This window comes from Balaenoptera borealis, assembly GCF_965194805.1.
Source record: "Balaenoptera borealis genome assembly, chromosome: 1".
Taxonomy (NCBI): Eukaryota; Metazoa; Chordata; class Mammalia; order Artiodactyla; family Balaenopteridae; genus Balaenoptera; species Balaenoptera borealis.
In genome coordinates, this window is record NC_138860.1 from 98,442,063 (window position 1) to 98,463,197 (window position 21,135).

At 37.0% G+C, this 21,135-nt stretch overlaps 1 protein-coding gene across 1 annotated transcript in view; it reads right to left on the bottom strand.

The window, feature by feature from the left end:
- Positions 1-21,135, bottom strand: part of GNAI3 (G protein subunit alpha i3) — a 36,747-nt gene that overhangs the window by 13,921 nt on the left and 1,691 nt on the right. The window contains exons 2-3 of the mRNA XM_082352522.1: positions 2,087-2,129; positions 1,830-1,971 (exon numbers count right to left, since the gene is read on the bottom strand). Coding sequence (XP_082208648.1) covers positions 1,830-1,971; positions 2,087-2,129 — 185 coding nt within the window. The remainder of the gene's footprint in view (positions 1-1,829; positions 1,972-2,086; positions 2,130-21,135) is intronic.

Sequence of the window (21,135 nt, forward strand, 5' to 3'; positions counted from 1 at the left end):
GAAATAGGGCCTCTGGGAGATACTTAGGTCATTAGGGTGGTGCTCTCATGAGTGGGATTAGTGCCCTTATAAAAGAGATCCCAGAGAGATCCCTTCCCCTCCTGCCAAGTGAGGACCCAGCGATAAGTCTGCAACCTGGAAGAGGGCCCTAACCAAATCATGCTGGCACCCAGACCTCAGCTTCCAGCCTTCAGAAGTGTGAGGAATAAATTTCTGTTGTTTATAAGCTACCAAATCTGTGGTACTTTATTACAGCAGCCTGAACAGACTAAGACAGAATATGACAACTACATCTGGTGACAAAGGAATGATAGGACCCAACGATTAATAACAACTAATTTGATAGTGGAAAGAAAGGAAAGGAGGAGGGATGGCCAAGAGACAGAAAGGAGGTCAGACAGAGGGTGAGAAGTAACAAAGGAGGAAACTAAGAAAATAAGTAAATAACTGAGATGGAGAAAAAGCCAACAAAGAGAGGGAAGAGAATAAATACAGTATTACTAACCAATTATTGGATACAGCAAATACAACAGAGAAACAGAGTTGGGAGATAGAAAGGAATGAGAAAAGGGAGGAAAAAAGTAAGAACACAAGAAAGAGCTGGTAGAAAGAGGGAGGAAAAAGGAAGAAGAAAGGCAGTGGCAAGAGGGGATAGAAGGAATAAGACTAAAATAAGAGTTTGTTTATTCTTGCCTTAGCTATCACATTTTTCCTGCTCAGAGGCTTAGAAAAATAGTCTCTGATTTTTTGTGATATGGAACCCTTTTACAAAAACGTAGAAGTCATGCCCCACACATTCCTCTTCATTTCTTCTTTTGCTCCTCTTCTCGCCAATCATTTTACAACCCTTACTCTAGCTGCCCTTCCTTTATGGCACCTCTAGTCTTCCTAATCTAATACTACCCAATTAGAACCATCCTTCTATTATTTTTCCCTCCAAGAATTTCCTCACTTATTTACTGAATATTAATTTACATCTGAGAAATTGAGAGTTGCTTAGAAGAGTTCCTAAGCTACTTCACAGACATATAGGCTTTGCCTTTCCAGGCAGTCTCCCCAAGTCACTTCCTTTTATTGCCCATAGCACCTAAGTATGACGCTGAACACAGCTGATGACTCCCTTAGTTCTAGGAAAGCGTTCTATACATTCCCAGCCTTCTCCTGGAATTTAGCTGATGATGATATAAAAAATCCCCCACTTTCATTTTGGCTCTCTCCCCACTGCATCAAACATCCTAATTTATAAACTAGACCTTCAGGGCCCACTAAGTATTATAATCAATCAACACAACTTTTGAATATCTGACATGTGCAAGAATTATACTAGGACGTGGTATAATCCAATTCTATAGCCTATAGTACAACGCAGTATAGGGATATAGTTATTCTTGAATACTGGAAATTTGCCTCTAAAACTGAGACTTAGCGTTCATGTCCTTATCAAGTTTATTCTGTGACACTGATATTTGCCTTTAATCTCTACACCTCAGAAAGCAGAACTCTATATTATGACAACCTCTCTTAGATTATTTCAATTTACTATCATTTACTACTATAAAAGTCAACAGTGCTGTAAAAGAAGCAAGTGAATAAAACAGTTACCACAAAAACCTACAGTATATCCACAGAATCCCATTTCCTAGACTTACCTTTGTGGTAGTAATCTAATATCTCTTAAAGTAGATTGCTAACATGTCTCAAATGAGCAGACAGTACTTTGCTACATCTTAGCTTGTTGCTTAAATTTATTTCCCTAAAACATGAAGCAAATCGTGCTTAACTGCATCTACTGAAAAAGAGCAAGTAAAGAGGAACTGAGAAACACTTACTGCTCTGGCAGCTTCCCCAAAGTCAATCTTTAGCCGTCCCATGGCTCTTATGATTGCAATGATGGACTGTATAGTATTGCTGTAGACAACTACTTTATATTGTTTACATTCTTCCTCTGAATAGCCATCCTCATGAATGATTCTTTAAAAAGAAGAAAACCACAAATCATTACCATGGACCTAAAATGAAAAGACACTATGGACTTTTATGCATTATGAGTAAATGTAGTTTTACAAAAGACCATGTTCCAACTTACTTCATCTGTTTCACAATGGTGCTTTTACCAGATTCTCCAGCACCTGAAACAAAAGAAAACCAGACTTTGAATTCATCTGTAATCCAGCTCAAAAGTATGAAATCAACATAAGTGATAATTCTAGATTAACAGAAACCACAGGTCCTAGGGAAAACTTTGGTGAGGTTTTCTATCTATCAGGAAAAACTACAAAGCTTCTCCAGGAGAGATTTTACTTTCTTTATATAACACAGCAACCAAATATAATTCACTGAAAGTGTTCCAGGGCCATCTTGATTATCACCTGTGTAACATAGGCACTCTAAAGGAGATATGGCAACATAAACACCTCTAGGAACTCATCCTCTACATCCAGGGTCCCCAAGCCCTGGGCGGCGGACTGACAGCAGTCCTCAGCCTGTTAAGAAACCAGGCCGCACGGCAGGAGGTGAGCGGCGAGCAAGCGAAGCTTCATCTGCCGCTCCCCATTGCTCGCATTACCACCTGAACCATCCCCCTGCCTCCCCTCTGCCTCCCGTGGAAAAACTGTCTTCCATGAAACGGGTCTCTGGTGCCAAAAAGGTTGGGGACCGCTGCTCTACATGAAACGTCATGAATGACATAGACACTGAACACAGGCAAAAATGAAATGATTTTTTTTGGCTTATTCACTTTTATTAATTCCTCTGTCCATATCCATGGACCTAAGAAGCAGCAATCCTCTCAGCCATGAGACTAAAGAGTTCAAAACAGAGGAAGCATTGTCCCTACCACTTTTCCACTGTATACCCCCTCAAGACCACATTTCCCTCCTCAGCCAGCTGGAATCACTTTAACAACCACAAATGTCAGATGGGTCCCCTGAACTCCTTGACATTCCACCTGCACTTCCTTAGTCAACTCATTCTCCCACCGTCCAAGATGCCTATCTGACACCACCTCCTCTCTCTCAAACCTTACAAACCCCTACCCACTCTGACTCTCAGCTAATGATCCTGCTACCCTCTTACTGGAAAAAGTAAAGCACTCTGAAAAAATTATCTCATTTTCCCATAACCAAACCCACCAATCTATCTGCACCTCCATTAATCTCTACCTTTATCAGTGGATGAACTGTCTCTGCCAGTGTCTAAGACTAACCCTGGAGAGAGTTCACAATTGGAGGCTGTGCACTTACTCACCTCATTTTACCTATTCAAGGTCTTGGCTGCTACAATTGTCCCATGTCACTCAAATATCATCAAGTTTTCTCTACCCACTGGGTCACTCTCTTCGTTATACAAACTTGCTATACTATCCATCTTAAAATCAACACAAACACACCCCACTTCCTACCTTTCCTTGACTCCACAAATCTTCCTCTAGCTACCACTCCATTTTCTCTCTTCCTCTTCATAGCAAAACCCCTCTGAGTTGTCTATATACATGTTCTTCAATTCTTTCCCCCAATTCTCTCCTTAACCCACTCCAATCAGGTGTTCGTACACACTACTCTACCCATTTCTCAAAGTCTCCAACAACTTCCATCTTAACAAATCCAATGGTCAATTCTCAGTCCTCATCTTACTCAAACTCTCAAGCAGAATTGGTCCAAGTTGATGACTTCTCTTGAAATATTTTTTTCACTAGGCAAGCTTCTAGACCCAACATCCTACTGGTTTGACTCCTACCCAACTCCTTCTCATTGTCCTCCCTCCTGTCTCTGAATTCTAAAGGTTGTATTGCTTCAGAGCTCCTTCATTGGACCTTTTCTCTATCTAAATTCATTCTCTAGGTCATCTCATCTAACCTTATGGTTTTAAACACCACTCATAAACTGATAAGAGTTAACAGCTAGTGAGTACTTCATGCCAGACACTATTCTAAACACTTTACTTGTGTTAACTCATTTAATCCTCACAATAACCCAGTGAGGTAGATATTATTACTATCCCCATTTTATAGACAGATGACAAATTCACTTGTCCACCACTACATAGTCAGTAAGTGGCAAAGCTGAAATTTGAATTCACACAGGTTGGCTCCAAAGTTCTTGTACACTGCGCCTCTGTGCTAATGATTCCCAAATTTAGATCTCTAATCTATACCCTGGCTTCTAACCTTGGCTCCAGACACGTATATCTAAATTACTTACCTGATAAATCTTATATTTCTAGTAGACATCTCAAACTTAAAATGCCCAAACTGAGTTACTGCTTCCCCACCCTTACCCTCAAACAAACCCTGCTCCACCATGTATCTCATCTCAGTAAATGACTTCAACATTCACCCAGTTGCTCAGGCCAAAACTGGTAAGTGACATGTAGCTAACATACAGATGGAATGTGGGTGCCAGGACCTATATGTATACTGAATTAGTAGAGCTTAATTTTTAAAAATAAAAATAAATATAGCTCGAACAGTTTCTTCTTGTACCACAATGATCATGAGCATACTGGAAACCACAGGCCTAGATCATTGCAAAAGCTTCCTAAATGATCCAATGCTTTAGACCTCACCTTTCCTATGGTCAGTTTTCCACTCAGTAGCTGGAATGAATTTTGTAAAATGTAAATCAGATCATGTCACAACTCTGTCCCAAAACTCTCCTATGGTGTCCAATTACACTCAAAATAAAATTCATGGGCAATAAGGCCCAATATGCTCTGGCCCCTGTCTACCCCTTTACCCTCAACTCCTATTATTCTCCACTTTGTTGTCTTGCACTTGTCAGACCAGCTTTCTTGTTTTTCCTCCAACATACCAAACTGGTTCTCAGTGAGCTAGATCCTGTCTCATGATCTTCACATTTACCATTCTCTCTGCCTGGAATAAGTTTTTACAGGATCTTCTTCACCCAGGTTTCTGCTTCCCTCAGAACAGCCTTCCCTGACTAATCTATCTAAACAGCCCCCACCCAATCACATTCTCTCCCCTTACTCTGTTATATTTTTAAAAGCACATATCACTTCTTCACATTACAGATTTCATCTCCTGTCTTCTCCACAAAATATAAGCTCCGTGAACTTTATTTATCCTCGTATTCCCAGGGCCTAGAACTGTGCCTGACATAAATTGGCTACATAGATAAATATTGATGAACAGATGAATGACTATTGTTCAATAAGCATGATCCTTTATTAATATTTCTCAACTCTATCAACCAAAAATGTTAGTTAAAATAAAGTTCAAATAATTTTATAATTTCAAACATCTACATTTTTAGAGAATCAAAAGGGACATTTATATATGATTTTATCTCTGTTCTTATCACTTAATTGATAATCGGGGTAGCACTAAAACAGTTAATATTCAAGTAGCACACAAAGAACTTCCTAATGATAGTGTGAGAAAGAAGTGATTTCTCCCATGCATATCTAAAAAAAAACCCTAATGATTCAATTTTGAGGAAGAGAATACAAAAGCATACCACTTACATTTAAAATAGTCTATAACACACAATTCCCAGATTATCCCATGTAAGCAGTAACTACAAAATTAACTACAAAAAGTAGAGATTAATGAAGTAATGTGCACCATTCTTTAATATATTGAAAACAGCATTTCTACCATTGATGTTGGATTATTTTGAGTAAAATAATAAGTTTATTAATCTCAGAATCAATTTCTACCCATCTCATTAAGTTCTACCCTAGGAAGGTGCTGATTTTAAAAAAAAAAAAAAATGTTGCTCTATCTCTCTCATGTTTTTCCAAGGCTCCCTGATAAAATGTCAGTTTGTCCTTCTCTTTATTATCACACAACATATATTCACCCAAGTTTTTATTAGGCATCCAATTCTATCTCTTAAAAGAAAGCACCTCTTACTGACCACAGAACTAAACACAGGATTTGTTTCAGTGGGTGTTCCATAGCATTTCATACAAATAAAGAATGAATTGCTTTATACCAAGCCTTTGACCCATTCAGCTTCTAGATCACCATGAAAAGTGCCACCATCTTACCTTCCTTCCAGGTACGAAATCTAAGAGTCATCTGGAACCCACTCACTCTTCTCTCCTTACATCAAGCTGTAACAAAATCTTCTTCTTGTGCATTTCTCAAATTAATCCTTTCTACTCCTCACACATCTGAGCCTGACGTATACCTACGGGATGTTACTGTTGCAATCTTCTCAAACTTCTAGCTCAAAGCCCCTCTTCCCTCTCATCATCTCCAAATGGCACTATTAAAAAACATCAGGGCTTCCCTGGTGGCGCAGTGGTTGGGAGTCTGCCTGTCAATGCAGGGGACACAGGTTCGAGCCCTGGTCCGGGAAGATCCCACATGCCACGGAGCAACTGAGCCCATGTGCCACAACTACTGAGCTGTGCTCTAGAGCCCACGAGCCACAACTACTGAGCCCATGTGCCACAACTACTGAAGCCCACATGCCTAGAGCCCGTGCTCCGCAACAAGAGAAGCCACCACCGTGAGAAGCCCACGCATCCCAATGAAGAGTAACCCCCACTCGCCACAACTAGAGAAAGCCCCCACGCAACGAAGACCCAATGCAGCCAAAAATAAATAAATTTTTTTAAAAAAAACATCAGTTTATCTAATAATTCTCCAAATTCTTCCAACATTTTCTATAACCCTTTCTTATTAGGTCTGAACTCTTTATTTTTACCTCAGTCCTCTGTGCTCCACTGCTTCAGTAGTATGTTCTCTCTCTAATAACTTCTCACTCTTAGGCTTTCCCCAAACTGCATCTCTTGTCTCACCTTCCTTCCCCAATACACATGTGGTGTTTGAAACTTCCTAATTTTATGTACATCTTTTTACGTATCTTCCTTCAAAATTCAACACAAGTTTAAGGAGAGATTCATTTGCCCATCTTCAATCTTCAATAATAAGGATATAAAGAATGGGATAGACATAAAGGAATTGCAAAGACGGACTCTATGGCTTGAAGAGGAAGGAACTGAAGATGATTTTGTAGGCAGAAGGGGTGGAACTGGGCAGGCGATAGGACATATAGGGAAGAAAAGTCTGAAAGGCTCCAGAGACAGGAGGGAATGGGATCAGTTCGACTTAAAAGATTTATCCTTAAAACGATATGTATCTAAAGGACATCCAATATAAATAGGAAAAAAGGATGAGAGCTAAAGCTACAGAGATTTTTGAGAGAAAAGGAAGACAAGTAGCTAAGTTAGATGGTCTTGTTCTCAACAAAAGAAACAAGGCAATCTGCAGAGAATAAAGGAATGGAATTAATTTAGAAAATCATGTTATAAACAGTCAAACAGAACAAGAAAGAAATGTGTGTACAGGTTAGCACACAGAATCACCAACACTGTTAGACAAAAAACAATTTACCAGTATATATTCTACTGTAGAATCACTGTATTTACCTAAATATACTCTAAATTTTATTTTTAAGGAGCTCCTTGAGAGCAGGTACCATATCACAGGCCCACCTATTTCTTTCCATAACATATACTACATTATGAATGTGAAAAATAAGAAATGGTGATGATTTCTTTGCAAGATTTTTTTAAGGCCAGTGAATTGCTAGTATAAATTATTATATATGAGTAAACACATTCAGCTCACATACACACTGATTTTTAAAATTTACCCTGAAAGATGGCTGACACTCAAAAACACAGTGTCACCTGATGCCTCCTCTTTTTTCTCTCATTTTGACTAAAAGAAAAGTTAAAGCCAGCCCAAAGAAGGTACATGAGTATATTACGCTCTTTCATATTTCTGTGCCATCAGGCATAATGAATTTCCTCATCTGTAAAACAGGGGTCAATAGAAGATTCTTAGAACAGTACCTAGCACATACTAGGTATTCAGTAAATGTTAACCAGCCATTATTTGTGAATGCTGTTTTCTCTGTTCCAAGTACCACCAAGTAATGTTAAGGCCCAAAGTGTTTAATTTAATAAAAACTCCTTGGATACTGATGTTGGTTCAAAACCTCAGTAGAAATGGTATAACTACTTAGCTGCTCTCTCACAATAACAATACCGTGGATAGAACCTGGATTCACACACTTAGTCAGCAACTTATAACCTAAAAGCTACAGTAAACTACATCAAAGCATTAGTCATTTTCTCTGCCCCACCCTGAAGAACAAAAACACTTTCTTCCTTAAATCTATTTTCAGCCCTAAATACTCCTGTCTGCTACCTCTTCTCCCATATTTCTCACCCATCTGTACCTCTGCAGCTTTTCCTTTAAGTTTGCCCACAGGTCTCTGCACCACTACCTCATGTACTAGTAGTTATTCCAGTGGCACCTGAAACACCTCCTTTTCCTTTTAAATACTTGTTTCTGTAGAGAAGTCATGAAACTTCTGAAAGACCAGGATTATAACTACAGCACACCCCCTTTTCTAGAAGTCTCACAGCCCCCAATATGCCACTATTTTTGGATAACCCTCTAGCCAGTGCTAGACAAACACATGCTCATGGTCTCTCTACAGGCCTGCATAATCAGATATATGGGAACATATGACTGCAATAAGCATAGACCAGCCTCTCTCCCACAGCAGACTGAAAGCTTAGCCAGTAACTTTGATTTTTCTTTCTAACTTATTTTCACCTTTCATTTACAACTCCGGCACTTAAAAAGATTTTTTTAGTTACGGATACCATGTAGGAACAAACTCTATGGAAGAGGAGACTTTGGTCCTAGCTCTGCCATGACTAGCTTGTGACCCTGGGCAAGTCACCTAATTTAATGCCAGTCTCCTTACACATAAAATGTGAAGGACTTTGGCTTAGATGTGCTTTATGGCCGCATTCTAATAGTCAATGATTATAATTATTATAATGCTAAAGGCAGACTAAATCTCTAATGCTGGCACACAGAGGCTTCAAATCAAACCATGGATCCACATCTTCCTATTAACCCAACAATCCACAATACTACCATAGTACAGTGATCAGCATGTTCTTCAGTTATGCACTACTGATCAAGAAGGGACAAAGAGCAGAAAGAATTAAAGAGTGTAGCAACAGTAAGGAAGTAAGAGTTGTCTGGCAGCCAAGCTCCTATATTCATGCTCAAGGATATTCTATATACAGTCTTAAACTAGCAGGACATTCAAGTTAGATTGCTATTCTTAAAAAAAAAAATGTGAAGATCTATAACTAAAGATCACAGGAGCACAGTTCCTGCTATTTCCAAAAATAAGATTACCGTTTGTTCCCACTGATTCCTTTCTATAGAGGTATAAGTAGCTAAAATAATAAAAACTCAGATTAAGGTAAAAAATGACATTTCATCCAAAATGCTTTTCAAGGTACCATACTTAACACAAAAACCAGTTTCCAGCTTCCTAATTAAGTAAAAGAAATGGTTAGCAAAATTACAGATGGGAAAAATGTCACAGAGCAAACAAAAATTGTTATTCAGCCTTTAAAATACACACACACACACACACACACACACACACACACATCTTGCATTGCCTGGCATTGCTAGACAATGAGACTTCAAATACAAATAAGTTTAGGAATTTATGGTCTCGTGGGAGAAGTTAGATATATTTTTCTTGTGAAATTAGCAAGTTTCCTTAACCTAAAATAACAGAATAATTTTTTCACCCAGCCCACTGTCCCTCTAAGCATCCAAGCCTCTGCATTTAAACATTTTTGAAAACCCTATTCAACTCAAACTTCAATCTTTGCTGAAGCCTCCCCCATTCCCTCTGAACACAATTAATACTCCCGCTCTGTTGGCTGGCACAGATTATTCCCTTTCAGCATCAGTCCCATAGGTTAATTTCCAAAATCAAGTCCCAAACTGTCCTTCCCGGTCACCTTACCTCATTTTATCTCTAGCCAGCTCTGGCTACTCAAAAATAAAAAAATTTTTTTGACTCTCTTTCCAGCTCCTAATCTCATAAACTGCTAATGGGTTTTCTTGATTTTGATTAAAATGGTAACAAAACTCTTTTTGGTACAACCTGAAAACCCTTCCACATCTATGTAATTCTCCCTCAAGGTGACTCTGACCAGATTCAACCTGATCCTACAGGCTAATGTCAAACACCACAACACTAATACTTGGTCAAATTATTTTAATTATTTGCGTTGGTGCCTGCTTAGTATTCCACTAGTCCTAAGCTCAAAAGCACACTCCTCGAAAGCACAAAACAGTGTCTTCTTTTTGTGCCTCTACCCCCAATCTAGAGCACAGTCTAGGACAGAGCAGACACATTAATAACTGTGGGATGAATGGCTTGAGTTTCTATGAGATCCAGTGGTTGCCTAATTACATTTCGCAAATGCCAGTTGCAATAGATAGAATTTTCGATGTAGGCAGTTAACAGAAACAGAAGATTTCCATTCCTCTGCTATCTTTAGTCAGCCCCACACCCATTCCTGGTTACGCCTTCAACTCTCACCTCACAACTATACTTGACGATAAATTTGGACTCACTCACAAGCCTCCTGTTCTCCCTATTCCCCTCTAAACCTTACTCTCAAAACCCAGTCCCAGCTCCCTTGTGCCCACCATCCGCTTCAGTGAAATTAACTGCTATGAACCTGTCCTGCCCACTCTGTATCCTAATACCTGAAGGAGTGCAAGAAACACTGTGAGTGCTCATTAAATATTTGTTCAGTGAATGAATGAATATCTTAATAAAAGATAGCAGTGAGTTGTGACCGGGACAAAGATAATGGGTCTCTTCTCTGAAAAAGATTTTTCTAGGAAGCTATCACATACCAATCACCAAAGAGGCTTAAAATGCATTAAGAAAGTTTTGATAAAACTTAATTGATATATTAGAGTATCTGCCTGCCCATAACCCCTTCTGGAGAAATTCCTATTTCATTTGCAGGGCAGGTGGCCTACAGGATCTGGGCCATGCCCCTCTCTGTGGCTGGATAATGAGTAAGTACCTGACACAGGAGTCACCCAGTACAGGCGGACAGAGGGCTTACACCCTGTGTGATCTAGCTCCAAAAGATGAGTAGGACCAGCCAGATTTTCTGAGGAATCTGCACTGGAAGATACAGAAAAAGTCATCCTAAACTACAAAGTCACAATGTGTGAAAACCTAGGTTACCATTATAGAGCTTCATGCATATCAATACTATAAAGGAAAGAATTCAGAGGAAGTTGATCTGGAGAGAAAACAGAATAGACAAATGCACAGAGAGACTTAGAGATGTCATGAGAGAAGAGAGTCCATACAAAAGAAGAGATAGAAAATGAGTGAGGAAAGAGACCAAGGAGAACAAGTAAAGACAAGAAAGTAAAAAGAGGCAGAAATAGTGAATAATGAAGACAATGAGAAAGAAACAGAAGAAAGGCAGAGAAAATAGCCTGGCCAATGCCAGAGCTGCCTCAGTTTCTGTGGCCTGATTCTTCAGGTCTTCCTTCATTCTCATAAAACCTATCTCTATTCTAACAATAATTCCCCTCTCCAAGTCTTTGAGCTAGTTTGAATGAGTTTTCTATTCCTTGTGACCAAACAAAACAAAACAAAAACAAAAACCACCTTGAATGGACCTGGCTTTAAGTTAATTAGAATCAATTACCCCTTTTTCAGCCTTTAAAACTTTTTAAGTTGTCTCTATTAAATACTGAATACAAAAAGGGATATTTATGACATGTGTGTGACAAAACAAACATCTGTGTACCTATCACCCAATATAAAAAATTAAACATTACCAGTTATCTCTGAAGTCACCTATGTGTTCCTCCCCAATATCAATTACTTTTTCATTAAATATTTCCAGAGGGTGAATATGCAATAAGGGAGGGGGAGAAATTTTTTTAACTCCGTAACAACCAAAATATGTCCGGCTTACACAGTAGTGTGTCATTTATTCAGTTTCACATCTTTCATGGACATGATCCTATCATTTTACAAGCCTTATAAACCATAAAGTAGAAAGCTAATAGCCATTTTAACATTCATAAATCACCTAAGGAAAATGTTGGTTTGATTAAACGGGAAAAAAAAAAAAGAGGCAGCTCACTCAGCCAAGCAGCTCTCCTCAAAATCTTTTCACTTGAGAATATGAACAAGGTAACTCGAGTGTTGCTAAGGATCATGTGTTCTCTTTGGGCAACTGGCCAATTTAGAGGGAGAAGAGGGGTTTCTTCCTCACTTTTGTGGAATATAGAAAGAATGCTTAAGGGATCAATCACTTGTGAGCAAGAAGGGGGATCATCCTCTGGTTCCCGCAATGTTCTAATTTTGGCTTCTGGAGAGTAACTTTCCCTTTACTTCTTTGAAAGCAGAGCAACAAAATGTCACTATGGTGCTAATGCTAAATTACATGGTATGTACATATGACCTGACTGAAAACTATTTTTGAATAGGTACATTTCTTACTAGCTCTGCCTCAAAATTCTGTGAGATAAAAATATAAAATATACATTTAACCCACACAAATAATTCATATGTAGTGGAGATGTCCTACAAAGTTAACTGCAATGTTAAATCCATTCATCAAATTTTTACATTTAAAAATATTAAAATCATATCCCTATCTAAGTCTCAAACATTGACAGCAGCATACAGCACTTTTCTACATGCCTATTTAATTGAATGTAAATTAATACCAACTTTAAAAATTCACCAATAACAAAATATTATAAATTCAGTTGCCTACAATTTCAACTCAGTTTCAATTCAAATTCAGTTCCACATCCCTAAGGATGCCTACAATTTCAATTTCCTTTACCATATAAATGCTCACCAATGTTGTAAGTCAAAACCCAAATGGAATTTGGAATGGCAAATGGTAGTGGAATGGCAAAAAAGGCAGGTAATAAGAGGGGGGAGAACGCAAAGTCTCTAGATGGCTTCCCCAAATTATATCTATATTTATCTATCTATAATAAAATGTGGCTTTTTAAAAATACAGCTACTAAAAATTCAAATCAATACTTTCCAAATCCATTGCATACCTTTCCAGCCTTACCTCCTACACTCCTCCCGCGCCAACCCTTTATTCCAGGGCAAATCTATTTGCTCACTCATATTTCTGAGTCTTTGTACATACGATTCCCTCTGTCTGGATGTGCTTCTCTCCAGTCTCTGCCTTAAGAGTTCCTATTTATCGCTCGAGGTCCATCTCAAATATCACCTCCTCTGGGAGGACTTCCCTGATATGTCTCTTCCTCCTCTTCCTCCTTCCAAAACTGGCTACTCTTTCTGTAACCACATTCCATTACCATTGTTTACTTGTATAGCTCCACAAATTGAACTGCTTAAAAGTTTTGTCTATTTCTCATTTATACCTCCAGGCTAGGAAAGTACCTGTGTACATATAAGACAACCAGAGATACCTAATCATAAGTAAGTCAATAAATGAGCCTCCTTCTGAACACTGAAAACCAAAAAGCTTAATAAAAAGTGGCTTTGACTAAATGCAATGCAGTGTCCTGGATTAGATCCCGGAGCAGAAAAAGAACATTAATGGAAAAACTGCTGAAATTCAAATAAAGTGTGAAATTTAGTTAACATTAATGCACCAATATTAATCTCTTAGTACTGACAAATACACCACAGCTATGTAACACATCAACACTAAGGGAAATCAGGTGAACAGTATACAGGAACTCCATGCATTATTTTTGCGGCTTTCCTACAAATCTAAAATTATTCCAAAACAAAAAGCTTACTAAAAAACTTCTAAGTAGTCTAGAAAAAGTTGAAAGAACTACAAATACCAATGAGAACATGAATGTGGATTTTAATTGCAACCATAATAACAAAAATAAAAGAATAAGAAATACACTTCTCTTCTTAGAAGTAGAGAAAGGAAGGAAATTATTTTTAATAATCTGAAATGAACCAAAATGTCAGGATTTATTAATGTTGCAAAATGGTGAAAAGATTTACATCATTAAACTGAAGTAGTTCAATTTTTATTTTCAGAAATACATAACTCAATATTGAAATAACCTGCGTAGAAAAGTTAAGACTGTGCTATCATATCCCATACATCAGAACTACATTATCTACATAAATCATTATAGTATTTATGTCATTACTTCAAACAGAGCCCTGTTTTGAAGTTAATGATTCCCATGTTCTAACTGCAGGAGATAGAGGGGGAAATGTTCTATTAAAGGTATCTCATTCTAAAACAATCCTCCTATAATTTATAGTAATTTGTAAAATATAACTTCCAAGGTCCTGGGCAAAATTCATTTCCACATTAGCTCAAGAGCAGTGACTAAAGAGGAGTTTTGCTGTTTCTCAACTGATTTTAAAATATTTTAAACTTAATGATTCTAAAATCATACTGGTAAGTTCCAAGATCATATCATAATATACAACACCATCCATTAAATAAAAACATAAAAACTAGGGATATCAATACATGGCTAAAACAGAAATCCAAATACAATGTAACATTTTCGTTAGTTCTTAGAATTCAATGGAATACTATTTTAGTTTTCAAATCCAACTTGAAAGGATAAACGAAATTTTGAGTATTTGACCCAGTGTAAATAGGTTGCACAATCAACCACTACAGGAAGATTAATTACAATATGACAAGAATCCAGCTACCTTGCTAATTTTAAAGAGGTCTGATTTAAATGGTCCCTAAATCACCAGTGTAATAAGTGTTAACAGCAGGCCACATGAATAAAAGCAGGAGATACAAGAACAATTTAAATATACAAATAGTGTAAAACCCTGGTGAGAGATGCCTGACATGCCAGCTGTAGATTTACATGAGCAGCTAGAAAAAATTTAGAATACTATCTACTTTTAAGTTAAGCAACGAAAACTTTTTGAGATGTGAAATACTAACATCATCCAAAAAACTAAGACTTTTGTATGAATGTTAAAACATTTACCCATTCGAGAATTAGACTGGTGACTATAGCAGCAAAATAGTAATGGAACAATGGATACAATAACATCTCAGCTAATCCTTAACAGTCTTAAATTTTAAGTATCTTCCAAGTCTAACTTAGAAATCAAAGGAAATTCATGTCTAAAGACTATATCCGGGAATTCCCTGGCGGTCCAGTGGTTAGGACTCCGTGCTTTCACTGCCGAGGGCCTGGGTTCAATCCCTGGTTGGGGAACTAAGATCCTGCAAGCCATGCGGCGCAGCCAAAAAGGAAAAGGAAGAAAAAAAAAAAAAAGACTATAACCTCCTGAAAATTGTTTCTAAGATCACCTAGGCCATTATTCAGGTACAAGTCAAACAAATTTGGTCTTTTTGGTATCTTTTGTTTGCTTGCTTCTTAACAGATATGTTCATTTCTGTTACCACTTAATAGCAAAACATCGAAAATAGTATATTTCATTTACATACAGCATTGCACCAAAACTAGAACAATTAAACAGTGATCCTAACACAATGTTATTCAGTTCAAGCAGCCTGAATTACAGAAACGATATACGTGATTGCCAAGGAGGTAAAAGGATAGCCTGGATAGATAAAGGCCTAAAGATAACTCTAACTTGCTCAGCACTGATAAAGAATTGTACCAAAATGAAGATAATTAAAATTGGTGGAGAAATCAAATACTAGAAGAACTTCTTTATATTCTCTTGAACATTTACATATGGGTACTTCGTGAATTTATGTCTTTCAGGTTTTTAACTTCAGTTTTTAACTATCTTCCTAAACAGGTTTATTAAGTTAAACTACTTTCAATCAAACTCAAGAACAAGAGAAATAATAACACAAAAATAGCCCTCTTTATAACTTGCTAAAATATTCCATCTAGTTGATAACATTAACTTCACAGACAAGGGACCCCTGAGGTCAGACCTCATTGTACAGAAAAAGGAAAATGAAGCTCAGAAATTAGGACTGCTCTCCCAGTTTTCAGTCTCTGCTCTTTGCCCTACATTACATGGTATCTCCTATTTCTGAATTGAGTTACTAGTTCAAATAGATGGATTTTATTAGCGCTAGTCTACTGTATTCTGTTGACTACAAAACAAATTTTAAAACAAATTTCAGTAATCTGAACAAATTTAGTGTCCACTGCTCTAGACAATTCTTATGAGACCCACGTTTAAATTTTTTGGTCTTTACTGCTAATATTCTAGCTCTTGAATACTTAAAGCATCTTTTCCTCCCCATTTCCCCCGACAAGCCCCACCCCGCAATAAAACAAAACTAAACAGGAGAAGACACAGCATGGATAACTAAAAGCTATGAGCAATCTCTTTGCCAAATGTTTTTACCTACTCCCTAACAAAAACCTCTAAGCAAGGTTATTAACAAGGAGCAAAATGGTCCATTTTACCTCTTCCCTTAGCTCTGGACAATTTTCTGGTGCTCATAAAAATAATAGGGCGGAAAATTAACCGGAAAAAAGCAGGGACAATGAAGCATAGACCCTGAACTGATTATATGCATTTAAGAAAATTAATTCCTGAATTAAAATCGAAGGTAATTAAAATCAGGTGACATTAACTATTCTGAGTTGGATGCATTGATAATGGGAGTTTAAAATCCTGCACCTACCTCAAGTTGAATTTAATTACATCTCCCAACCATACAAAATGACAACTTAATATTGAGAATTAGCAGGCATGCTCTTGTGAATTAAAGAAAAACTAAAGCAATGATATGTTTAGTTCTTCAATATTTCCATCTCATTCCATTATTTTCAACTTATATTCAGTGAGTGTCTACTAGGTGGTAGGCACTGTCATCTATTAAACATTAACTTTCTAGCCAGGCCTTTTTAATTGAGAACTTGACCCACCTAGTCCCTGAAAGGGTCAGCCTTATGAAACTCATGATACCCCACAGCCCTGCCATATTCCCACCAGAGATGACTAGACTGCAGTAGGCACCTGACAAGGATGGGCCAATCTGATATTCTTTCCCAGGAACCTGGAATGCGAATCCTGGGAACCTGAGTCAGACGACATTAAGTGCCTGAACTACCAGGTTAGGCAGTGTGAGAGCCAGAGGTATGAGAGTAAGTCAAAGTTGAAGACTGGGGGAAGGGGAGTAGGGGCAAAGAAGTCCTGCGAGCAGAGAAAGCTGTTCTGAAGAGGTGACTTACCAACAAAGCAGAGCAAGTGACCAGTCTACTCTAGGAGAAATGGGGGGAGGGGACATGTATTACATTCCATGTGCATGCAACCTGGTTGTATTGCATTTCTTATCTATCCTTGTCTGATTCCTATGAAGGCGCCTACTGTGTCCTTTCAACAAAGCCTTCCTTGACTGGAAGAAGTATGAATTTCTATTCCTTTCAGGCAAAACACCTTAGCATTATCTTAGGTGCTGCAGCAGATATAAAGATAAGAAATACCTAGTTCTCTTGGCCCTCAAGGACCATATATAGTTAGGAGCTACTAAGTATACAAATAACCATAATATATGGTAAACAGTAAGCATAAAAAGTACTATGAGATTTCAAAAAGAGGAACAGATCATATCCAATTCAGAACATCAAAAAGGTTTCATGGAGGAAAGGGAACTAAAATAGAAATAATAATAGATGGACCTTGGGATATTTTTTAAATGTATTTACTAAGAAAAATAAAATGTCAGAATCCTAAGTCAGTCAACAACAAAAAAATTAATTTTACTGGCCCATGAAATACAAAAATCTGGTGACAACTGAGTCATAGAACTTGGCAACTGACTGGTTATATGGATGAGAGCAAGCCAGGAGTTAAAAAAACGAGTTCCGTTTTCAGTGTAGATGATTTTGAGAATGACAATGCCGGAACAGAAAAGTTCACAACAGGTGGATTTGGGGGAGAGAAGTGAGGAGGGGAGGCAAGTTCTGTACTGGATATATTGACTTGAGGAAAGTGTCACTGGGGGAACTGGAGAAAGGGGAGCCATCTCAAGCACAGAACACAGTTTTCTCAAAAATTCCAAGGAAAAAACTTTCAGAGAAAAGACGTAAAAGACTTTTCACAACATCTAGGTTTTTTCTTTTTCATTCTGAATGTTCCATTTTTGCCCAGCTACTGATTTTCCTGGTCCAAAGATGAGGGACTTTAAGGAGGTTAGGCAGTACCATGGAAGAAGAACTTGATGAAAAATATGGCTCTTCTCTCCAGAAAAACACATGTAACCACAAATTTTGCTAAAAACTTTAGAAAGTTCATGGATCTTCTGAAGCCCTAAGGGGTACACACACCCCAGGTTGTTGTTTTTTTTTAAAAAAAGGCATGATGTGGAAGAAACTGTGAAAGAAGAGACAGGGTTCAGAAAAAAGAGGACATATCTGTAGAGACTCATCCACTCCCTTTTCCTTTCCAAGCAACTAGAGGATGAAGCAGCTCAGCACCACGGGGGAGGGATAAAGAGCACAGTGCTTGAGGTTCTACCTAACTTCTCTAAGAACGAACTACTTTTATCAGAGACCACTGCTCCAAAACTAAAAGACTTTTTGTAATAGTGCAAATACATTCAATAGGCTAAAATTTTTAAAGAAACACAGTTGCAGCCCTGATTAAAAAGTTACATGTCCTGTCAAATCCACTAAGTACTAAGCACCCAACTCTATGGTCATCCCTGTACTTACTACATAATTAGCATACTCAGGCAAGATTACAATACTATAATTCCTGAAAAGGATACCACACTTTCAGACTGCAGAAGTGATGAATGCAAATAAAAGACACAAAGACTAATAAGTGCTTATAAGAAACAAACCTATTTTTGCACTGTGAATTTCTATTTTTTGTGCCAGTTTCTTTTGCCCAGGCACAAGATGCATCCCCACAAGAAATCTAATAACTGTCCAGGAATCTCAAGCCAAATAAATAGCAAACATTATAAAGAATATCATCTTATGACAATATAATAGCCTATTTATCAACGGACAGTCTGATTTTCAATAACAAGCATATTCGGCCAGTAACATGCAGATATTTAAATGTAAATAATCAAATATAAAATATAGGGCTTAAGTTAATTAGATGATTCCAATTCTCTGCATGTAACTTAATTTTTGGCATACCACTAGCAGCAAAATCCTAAAGAACAAAGCATTAACCTCATTTTGTATAACAATGTTTTCTCAAGATCTGCTAAGGGGAACTATCAAGAAATGGATAGACAGAGATAGCACAGGAGCAGATCATTCAATAACTTACAAAACTAAACGATAATATTTAATTCCTTTTACCACAAACAGTTATATTAAAATTCCTTGATGATCTTTGAAAAGGGTACATTAATATTTGAAAAATAATCAAATATCTGTCTGAAACACCCTTGAAAAAAGTAGCTAAAATGATAAGTTTTCCAAACATCACTGTAATGATAAAAGTCACCATTTAGTGAATATTTATCTGCTAAGTATTTTACATACATTATCTCATTTGATCTTCTGATATAAGCATCACATCCCCACTTTATATATGTGAAAATTAAGACTCATATGTTTAAGTTACATGCTCTGGGTCTCACAGCTAGTAAATGGAGGTGGGAATTGAATTCAGTTTTATGAGACTCCAAAAGCAGTACTCTTATGCAGTATCCCAGTGATACCCAACTTTGGTCACATCACGTCGCACGCTGAAAATGGTAATACTTGTAAAGCTTACTGAGGTAAGCTGGGGGGACTTGGTGAAAATAATACATATTTTCTTTACATTATAAAATTATGACATGAAAAATAAAATACAAAATATTACAGATGATATTAAATACTAATTGGTATAAACCTTCCAAATCAAATATTTTCAATTGCCAAATTCAGAGTTTACTGATGGAATCATACCAAAAATGTTCAAATATCATTCCAACTGCAGTAAAATTTTGGAAAGTTAATCATAAAATGATTTAAAAATCATAAAATCATAAAAATGATTTAAAATTTCAAAACCATAAAACATTTGCAAACAGCACACTGTATGCCTTCCTATGCACTACACTCTGGTTAGGAAGCCCTGCATAACATAATTTTATTTTTCTGTAGAATATTATGATTAAACACTAATTTGGTATATCAAGAGCTTCTCAATAACACATCTAAAAGAAATTTAAACCAAAGGTAACCAAAGAATTATAATACTGCATTCTTCCTTAACTAATCTGAATTTCTATAGTACCTTTAATCTGTAACATTCATTTTGATATAATAATAACAATGATGGCTAATATTCATTACACTAATATTTTGTGCCAGACTGTGTTCTACTTCACATTATTATCATATTTAATCCTCAGAGCAATCCTATTAAGTACCTCTGTTTTCTCCATTTTAAAGATGAGGAAACTGAGGCAGAGAGAAATTGAGTAAACAACTTTCCAAGGTTACAGTTGGTAATTGGAAATTAGAATTTGAAACAGTCTGACTTCAGAGCCCATGTTGTTAATCACTGTGCTAAATTACATCCCCGCAAGGAAGGAAATACAGTAATATTTAAAGAACACCTATTATGTGCCAGGAAACCCAAAAGTAAGTAAATAGATCTCAACTTAGACCAAGTTTGATAGTTTTACAGTGATGAAGTAAAAATGACTTGCATGTACATCAAAGGAGGTATTCTACAGCAAAAAGAAAATTATTTGTATACAGTGATGGGTGCATTTTGCTTACAGAAATAGCAAGGAAGATAACTTTAATTTCATAAGTGTCTTATGTTATGGTTCAAGGAAGAACATCTCTCTCTGACACCTCTTTGAATTTGTTGATTTAACTTGCTCAAGAATATTAAAAAATCTTACTTAAAACAATGAAATTGATGGAAAGTAAAAGCAAATGTTTTTACTTACTGCTTTTGAAGTTCCCTAAGTGATCATGTGTTTAATTTTGTTTTTAATTAAATGCACTATTTATAAAGTCCTGTATCACAATAGGCTAATGTCCTGAGGGGATCTCTAATGATGAATGTAAACCAAAATAACCACAGAAGATGAAAATACACCTTTACTTTCATAATTAATCGATCAATAGAGACAATGCTAATGCCTTGAGTATTATGGTTTATATCAAACATCTGAAAGGCCCCAAGGAGCAATGTCCAACATTAGCTGGCACATGCTGGTTAACAGTATATATTTAAGAAGCACCTACTATGTACCAGGGACCACGCTCATTCACAAATGATACTGTTATATGGAGAGTGGCAGTCTGGAATTTCAATTTTATTTCATACGTTCTGTAAGATCGGGTATTCAAACTGAAAGCTCATGCTCCAATGCATA